Source organism: Frankliniella occidentalis, unplaced genomic scaffold (genome assembly GCF_000697945.3).
Source record: "Frankliniella occidentalis isolate FOCC.00 unplaced genomic scaffold, Focc_3.1 Scaffold43, whole genome shotgun sequence".
In the NCBI taxonomy this organism is placed as follows: Eukaryota; Metazoa; Arthropoda; class Insecta; order Thysanoptera; family Thripidae; genus Frankliniella; species Frankliniella occidentalis.
The window spans coordinates 1,885,501-1,894,007 of NW_026267173.1; the positions used below are offsets into that span (position 1 = coordinate 1,885,501).

At 48.1% G+C, this 8,507-nt stretch overlaps 2 protein-coding genes across 3 annotated transcripts in view; both read left to right on the forward strand.

The window, feature by feature from the left end:
* The window catches only part of LOC113213492 (Krueppel-like factor 9), a 28,316-nt gene extending 21,629 nt beyond the window's left edge, over positions 1-6,687 (forward strand). For both annotated transcript variants that reach the window (XM_052266799.1, XM_052266800.1), the window contains 2 exons: positions 2,829-2,979; positions 3,115-6,687. In XM_052266799.1, coding sequence (XP_052122759.1) covers positions 2,829-2,979; positions 3,115-3,256 — 293 coding nt within the window. In that variant the 3' untranslated portion in view covers positions 3,257-6,687. The remainder of the gene's footprint in view (positions 1-2,828; positions 2,980-3,114) is intronic.
* A 564-nt stretch (positions 6,688-7,251) lies between these two features.
* On the forward strand, positions 7,252-8,238 carry LOC113213534 (immediate early response 3-interacting protein 1). The gene is made up of 3 exons (XM_026432641.2): positions 7,252-7,546; positions 7,684-7,785; positions 7,867-8,238. Exons 1-3 carry the CDS (start codon positions 7,456-7,458, stop codon positions 7,920-7,922), a joined length of 249 nt encoding a protein of 82 aa, XP_026288426.1. The 5' UTR covers positions 7,252-7,455; the 3' UTR covers positions 7,923-8,238.
* Positions 8,239-8,507: the final 269 nt, after the last annotated feature.

Genomic DNA, 8,507 nt, shown 5'->3' on the forward strand with positions numbered 1-8,507 from the left:
TCCACCCCCCAACCCCCCCAGGAGGGGGCAGCGCCGCCTCGTGCCGTTGCCGCAGGGGAGGTAGGGGGGAGATCAATAGAGCCCCCGCCCCCACCCCCTTCCACCGTTAACTCATCCGCTCTTTTCCCACACACGTTGCCATGTGTGGGGGGTAAAAGAGAGGGGGGGGGGGAGTTGAGGTCATCCCGCGGACGACACGTTTCGTTTGCATGGGATGGGCGGTGTGTTGTGTGTGCGCTGGGGGCGCAGCGAGGGTGTCCTCTTGAGGTCGCGCGCCTCGTCCTGCGGGAGACCAGGGGAGTCGAAACATTCGCAACAATATTTCAAGTCCGGAGGGGTTGCGCGCCGGCGCGCCGTCAGTCCCGGCGGAGACGGAGGCGAGGAGGCCCCCCTAATAGATGGTTTGCTTTCTCTTGGTGCTTTCACCGCAGGCGGCCGCTCGACAGGCCCTTGACGGCCCGCCGCACTACCCCCCGGGGAGGAAGGGTTGTGCAGCGGCACCCTGCCGAAGGGGTTGCCGCCTCGAGATGAATAGCTGCGGGGCCGTGTCGCAGAAGGACTGACAACTGACACCCCTGGTCGGCCTCGCCCGACGACGCCATGACGAAACGTGGCGCGACCGACCCGAACCCGACGGTGTCCTCTCTCCCCGTCCTCCCGCCATAGTCAGTCGGGCAGGACGATGGCGCGGCGCAGGGGAGCAGTGAGGAGCTGATAACGACGGTCACCGCCTCTGATAACCTCCCCCACGCCTCCCCTGCTGTGAGGCGAGGCGAGACCGCAGCGATACTAGAGTTTCATTCAACACCCTCTCCCCCCCCCCTCCCCCGCACTCGCGCGCCTCGCGACAGATTCCCAATTTCTGTCGATCGTTGCGGTTCTGATGATAACCTCTCGCCGGGACGGGCTTTATCGCGGCCACACGTGGCTGCAGTAGCGCCACGCCATGCCACGCCACGCCGCACCAGAGGCGCGCGGTGGCGGCCGGGCGCGGGCGTGCGGGCGTCAGAGAGTCCTTCGGCGTGGTCGCTCGAATTCGCATAGGGAGGGAGAGGGACAAGCCTTTGGTGGCGAGTGTCCTAGCAGTCGTTAAAACCCTCGTTGAACAACTGAAGTCCTCTCCTTGTCCCTCGCGTCACGTTGCTGGCAACGGGAAAGACACTTGGTGCGCCCGCCCTTCCCAAGCAGACCCAGGGCCCAGGGCCCGGGCCAGGCCCGCCAGGCAAGGCACTCGAGCGGCACCTGTTGCGTGCGCTGGGTGCCGCGGCCGCCCCGCCCCGCCCCTGCCGCTGTGACCCCCCCTGCGGAGTGGCGCGGCGGCGGCGTGGCGTGACAATGGTCTGGTGGCGCCACGCCGCCCCCCGCCTGGGCGCGCCACTCACTCCACACTTTGCTTTGTTGTAATCTCAATTAGAGAGCAGTTTAATCACTGATCGGATCGCGCGGGCTACGATTGCGGCTCGTGGCGGGCGGTGATGATGATATTGCCGCGCGCTGATCGCTGAACCGGCCGTGCTGCCGCGCTTCTGCCCGGCGCGGCCCGCGCGGCCTCTCCTCGTGGCGCGGGCCGCGCTCCCACGTGGCGCGCCCAGGTTAGGTTTGCGCCGCGGCCGCGTGCCGCCCGCGATTCACACCCCTCGCCCACGTGCCGCGCCACGCCCACGTGGCACCTCGCCCCGCCCACGTGGCACCTCGCCCCGCCCTCCGCGGCGCTGGTGATGCAATGCCGCGGGGCTCCAGGAGGGCGGCGGGCACACAGTCCCTCCACCACGTGGTGCGCGGTCACCACGTGGTGGGACACGCGGTGGGCCTGGGCCGGGCGGGCGCACAGTCGGCGCGGCCCTGGCGGCCTGGCGGGCCCCGGCGTCCGGGCGCGCTATCGGGGCCAACATTTCCTGGTAGATAAACCACGCGTAAGAAAAGGCCTTGGTCCCCCCCCTGCTCGTCCCTGCCTCCCCGCGGTCCCCCGCCCGCGGCCCCCACCGTGTCGGCGCGACCTCCGACTTATAGTAGTAGCTTCCGCGCCAAGGCCGGTGAGGCTCGCGCGCGGGCGCTGCGCGGCGGGGCGCGGCGGGGGGCGCCAAGGACTCGCCGCGTCGCGTCGCGTTTGGCGCGTCACGCCGCGGCCGCGAAAAGAAAGACCGCCGGGGCCCGGCTTGATCACCCAGGGCTCGCGGGCCAGGCCGCCGGGGCCGGGCCCAGAGAACACGCGCTTCGCTGCACTGAATTTGGCGGCCGGGTCGGACCGGGGGCTGCGACCGCGGCGTGACCTGCGCCTGCAAATAAAACCGGGGGCGGAAGGGAAGTCCACAGCCTCGCTTCTGCCTCCCGGCCGCCGGGGTGGCCTCCCGGTGCCGCTGCCCCCTGTCCGTCTGGCCTCCGACTAGGCGGAACCTACGAGGGGCCCGACGAGAGCGCCTTCACCACCACCACCTTCACTTGGCCGGCGCCGGTTAAAAATTTGGACAGGCTGCGTTACGCCCATGGACAGCTTGGCAGCGCCCCAGGGCAGCGGGCATGCTGCGTAGTCAAGGTGGCGACGGCAGCAGCAACTGTGCACACAACTGCGTCCTGCCCTGCTCCCTGCCCCGCCCCGCCCCGCGGGCCCCGCCTGCGGTCCCTGAATGTGTCACTGAGCAGGATGTGGCAGCCCAACCCGCCCGCCCAGCCCTGCCTCGCCGCTTCCAAAGCCGTCGTGGGATTCTAACTGTCGGGCAAATGGTGCCGTCCACCTTCGCGTTTACGGGCGGCCTAGTGTGTGTCTCGTGTCGCTCATCTCCGTCGCTTATTGCTGAAACTAATCCATCTTGTGTGTTTTTTGGTTGCAGGTGAACGGCCGTTTGGATGCAGTTGGGCCGGCTGTGGAAAGAGATTTGCACGTTCCGACGAGCTCGCCAGACACACTCGAACTCACACTGGGGAGAAGAACTTTGCGTGCCCAGTCTGCGACAAAAAGTTCATGAGGAGTGACCACTTAAGGTAAGGGTCGAAATTGTTGAAAACTTTGGTGTTTCGCGCCGCGTTGCCGCTGCCGCTGGCGCTGCGCTACAGTGTGGGCCGAGCGCCCTGCTACCCGTCTTCAAAGTAATGACCGTCTCGTCTCTCCCCTTGCAGTAAACACGCCAGGCGGCACCCCAACTTCGACCCCTCGGTCCTGAGACAGCGTCGGGCGCCCACCAAAGCGTCGTCTGTCAACTCGAGCGAGGGGACGCTGTCCCTGTCGGAGGGATCGTCCGAGTCGGCGCCCTCGCCCTAAAGACCTGGAGCACCTGAACCCGGGGGGCTTAAGGACCTGGGGCCTAACAGTGGCGTCCTGCCTGCCTCACCTGAGAAGACTTCACCTGGAAGGAGGCGGGGCGCGGGGACAGCGCTAAATAAAGCGGGCCAAATGCATTAGCAGGCCAGAGCCTGGGGACTGCTATCACTTAGAAACAGCCGTGTTGTTTCTTTGGTACATTTTGAGTGGGATGGAGAGCTTGATTGGTAGCGGTAACCATGTTCTGACAGCGCATCAAATATATGATATGTTGTAATTTGCTGTCGTTCAAAGGTTACCAGTAAAATGTGTTGTTTTTTCACTTAGACTGTCATGTCAGTGGCACAGTTTTCATTTGAGTAGGATGCATAGTGCTCTGTATAAAATACCTTCTCATATACGTTGTTTTATTTTCCTCAATAGTATTGTACTGTGCACATTGTTTCTTTTAAACCAACCCTACTCAAAGGAGTCTAAGTATATATTTTGTTATGATTTGATGCTTCACTTGAAAATTGTAACAAAGTTGTTGCAGAATTAATTTAATCCGCCACATTCATGTCACTGAAGTGAGATTTGTAAAAATTGATTTGTATTTTAGTTTGACATGACATTCATATGTGTTGATTTTAGTTTACTGACAACTATTTTTGTAGTTTCTCAATTAAGATGTGTCATATTAAGCTTATTCTACTGGTTTGTAAAGCTGTTTGGGCACAGGTGGCTTTTTCTTGAAGATTGATAATCAGTTGTATGTAAAGTGATTCCTATAGAACTTCTGTACTGATTGTTTTACTTGGTCTCGTTGACATAGCATTCATTGATTGATACTTCCAAGAAAGGAAGTACTCTTCTGAATGTACACAGTTTAAACTGTGCACAGATACCATTTTAAAACACACAGCCCTGTTCTAAAATTTCATTTTTTTAGCTGAGCCGTTATTGGAGCCATAAAAATGTTGTGGTTGTAATAAGGGATTGGTACTTTTCAGCTCTGTATTAGAAATACCCTTGTAGTTCTTTTTAAAGTCTTCTTGGAACTGATGATTTGGATTTATATGCTCCACTTCGTGTTTCTCCAAACAATCATTCTTAATACGATAATTTATATTAAGCTAATAATACTTAATGTATGATCTTGCCAGTAGTTATACATTTTTTGTACAGTTCTATATTTGATTAATATCAAATAAACTTGTGTAGGATCATGTTAAATGTAGTCAGTCATAAACTCATAAATGTAATACTTGGCTGTGCAGACTTTCTTTGTGATTGTAAGTAGATGGAATACAGACACACCAGATTGAATATCACTTCTCATATGCATTGTCCTCAATAAATATCTAGGTACATGTAAAGTACAATATCGTCCAGTACGGCTGTGCTTACTTCATTAAGCTACACTCAAGGCCTTGAGCATTAACTACACAAGGTCTGTGACATAGGTTAAAGTAGATTACTTTTCAGTCTGAAAGAAATTCTTCAGTCATTTCTTCTCCTGTTGAGCATGTCTTGATATCTATCTCATGTACTACTTTCTGGGGCTTACTATTTTTACTTTTGTGAATTCTACTCTCCTCAGAGTAGTGTTTTTTATGTCCACTAACATTTCAAAAATTGCAATGTATTTGTGTGAACTTATATTACTGATAGTTTTTCCCTGCAAGTGCTATTCAGTGCTTTTCATCTGTAAATTTCTGTGTCATTTATTGAATTTGAAGGAGAGATGGAACAGTCTCCTGCCAAGAGTGCTAAAAAAGATGAACACTTCTTCTTTTCACCTTGCCACCACAGCAGCTGTTGCTTTATCTCCCTTGTAGTACCTTCAAACTATCCTATACTAGCAACTGGTCAGTTTCTTTTTAAATGGATTTGCATTGATGGTTGGGCTTGTTAATTTTCTGGAGAAAGGTGAGAGTGAATCATTGTGAAAATTGACTGGTTTAGTAGATTTTCATCTTTAGCCTTGTCTCGTGTGCTTAAACCTTGAATTTGCTACAATTCTAACTTAAAATGAAGACCCATCTATGATGCTGTTTAATGTTGTTTTCAATCATTAAGACAATTTGCTACATACTTGGTTGGTGTCGACTGCTATGGTCATTTTTGTAGAGTTTTGCTCTTCATTAGGTCTTGGAAATAAATTGCAGTATTCAGTTTCCTTTCACTCCATTTTTTTTTCGATTAACTCAAATTTATTAAAGTGTGTGCTGGGTTTTACTGTATATGAAGTCTGTAACTGTGCTTTCTGTCAGGTCATTTGATGAAATGACCGAACACTGAAGAAGGGTCTATTTCAAAACAGCTGGAGACATTTGGGTTTCAGAAGTCTTACATGAGAGGCATTTTTATTATATCTGGTGTCAATCAATGTCGTATCCATACTTTGACAACATTTTACTAACAGTTAGATTGGTAACTTTCATATCTGTGATAGCTACTACTACTCTAGGAATCAGTTACCAAAAAAAAATATGAAAAAAAAATCTGTTAAAATTTTTATGTGTTACCAGGCAATCGTTAAAAAATTTGTTGGTTATTTTGAGAGTACAGTTTTTGGGGGGTATTAATTAGTATTCTTTTGTGGCTTTGCACAAAAATTATCCTTCTGAAGTAACTTAAACAATCATTTGTTTGTAAGAGAATTGTAGTCTCAATGAATTAATCTCTTGATAAGTCACTTACCTTTCAAATGTACTCTCATTCGTCGTTCATTACAGATGGGTCTTTTTAATTGAATTAATTGCTGTACTTAATTAAATGTGCATGTTTATTCACATAGTTTAGAGTGTCATCCTCACTCTTATTGTTGCCTTCTTTTGTATAAATCTACTCTATAAAATATACTTTTGTACAAATTTTTACATCACTGCCTTCTTACTCTAATCTGTTAAGTCTTCAGACGTAGTTTTGTAGATGTATGAAGTTTTAATAAATAATAGAATCAAAACTCCACTGTTCTCTTCGAACGCAAGTATTTTACCTGTCTTATCTATCGACACACTTCCAGTAGAAATATGTTTAGTTTCTTTTTACAGAGAAAAGAATTTTATTTTATCTTGTTTGAAGATCACTGAATACAATTGCCAACTAATGATTGTCTGCTATAATTGGTAAAAAAAATTGTGAGGCAAACAGTGAAATTCTCTTCGTATCTGTCTGGGACATTGAGCAAATCATTAAAACCATTTTATGAATCAAATTTAGGATAAAACCAGGGAAGGCTGTGTTATTGCAATTTGATGTGCCTTTAGTTTCTGTAGAAGAACAGAATTGATGTAAGGATGCAGTGTAGTTCTGTCGATTAGTTTCTTGTAACCAGTGTCTACTTAGCACTGATTGTAATCAAGATGTTTGTATCTATAAACAAAAAAGAAAAAAAGGTGAAAAAAATAAATAAATATAAAGAAAAACTCAGTTTAAAAGCCATATTTGGTTGTCTATCTTACCTATAGCCCCTCTCCCTCCTGATATTGTGTAAAAACGCAATTTGGCTGCAGGAAGCGTAGTGCTTTCAAACCCATTCCAAACACAAAAATCTTCGTTATTAGCTACGTTTCACGCCCGCTCCAGTTCGCTATGAACAAGCAGTCGTTAAAACCCTCGTTGAAGTTGAAGGAAGGTCTTCGGCGCTGCCCGCGGAACAAGTCACAAAGAAATTCCGACCAAATGAAGCTCATTCAAAACGAGCATTTCCGCATTTTCTGCATCGTTAATTTCCATGCACTGTAGGTCTTATCCGTGAGAATCTCATGTCTTATCCTTGAGAAAAGTCTTATCATCAAATGACAGGTCTACCGGCCTTTTAAATAAATGCGACGACCGCGGGAGCGGGAAGATTTCCGTGTCCTTTATTTCTCATACGCAAACTCTTGTAGCCTTGCAAGCACCAAACGGGCGGACGCGCTCTCTCCGCTGTTTTTGTTTATTCACGATATACGCTATTTAAATTTGCCGGCCTGGCCCTGGCCTAGCAATGACTCTGAGACTGGAAACCTTAAGATAAATGCATTTCTGCTGTAATTAGCAAGTTTTAGGGAGGAATTAAGTGGAAGAGGAACGTGAAGTCACAGTCTCTCAGATGCTTACATAACATACTATTTACAGTAAAGCGTAGACCAGACAGCCTCTATTTACAGTTGATGCTCTGTACATAACAACAACAATCCTCCGTCACCGTCACCAAAGACAGCTCCACAATGTCTTTCACATTAATGCATCTAATTGAAGCTATAGTTTTGATCCTAAATGCTATCTGTGTTCTTCACGAAGAAAGGTTCATGAAGCGGAGTACGTTAATTTGCATTAGTGTCATTATGCATGGAACATACCTGAAAGCCGAATGAGCTCATGATTTTGCAGATCAGGTTATGAAACCAGAGTGCCAGTTCAGAATCTACCATTAATTCGTTTCTTTTGATTGACAGTGGGTTGGGGTGCTAATGCTCAAGTGCAGGGCTTTGGAGAGCAACCAACAGTTACAGCCAAGCTTCTAAATCTGGTTAGATCAATAAGAACAGTTGTGAGAGGCAAGTGCAACACCTGTCAAAACACTATTCCTCCTCTTGTTGATTTATGCGTACTAATCCAAATTTGTATTTTTTTTCCAGTTCCTCTCATCCTTTTCAACTCAGTTCTTATAGCATTTAAATTAGTTCTTGGGTAATAGTTATGATTTTTACAATTTTTAAATGCTAAATCATGGTTTTGTTTCCAAATTCCTGACTTGCTTCGTCTTGTTGAGTGACAGAAAACTGTGTCAAAATGTTGTTCAAACCACCGCACAGCTAATAATGGTATCATTATGTGTATCTTGTTTTTCAACATTTTTCCATAGTTAGTTATTATTTTTATACTGGATGTATCTTTCATCTTAAGAGCTATGCTAAGAAATCCTTTAAATCTTAAACCTTTAAACGTGCCGTGTCTTTTAGATCCTTATGTCAGTTGCGGTTCATTAAAAAATAATTAATTTACGGAAATTGATGAAGTTCCAAACTCATTACAGAACCACTTCTTTTATTAGTTATCCTTGGACCTCTCTCTTTTGTGGGAAATGAATTCTCAAATTTTCTGCTAAGCCTAGAAAATAATAATTTCTATGATTTAGTCATGGTGGTGTGACAAGTGTTTGTAAACATGTCTCCAGCAAACCTCCCTTCCACATCATTGCTAAACTTTTGAAATCACTACTAGGTCTGAAGTCACACTAAGTTGCATCAATAGTCAAAAATCTTCCTGAAAGTCCTTC

Coding starts and splice junctions, on each gene's coding strand:
- LOC113213534 (XM_026432641.2), top strand. CDS start 7,456: ATGTCTTTCACATTAATGCATCTAATTGAAGCTATAGTTTTGATCCTA. Junction 7,547..7,683: donor AGAAAGGTTCATGAAGCGGA/GTACGTTAATTT, acceptor TTTGATTGACAG/TGGGTTGGGGTGCTAATGCT. Junction 7,786..7,866: donor AATAAGAACAGTTGTGAGAG/GCAAGTGCAACA, acceptor TTTTTTTTCCAG/TTCCTCTCATCCTTTTCAAC.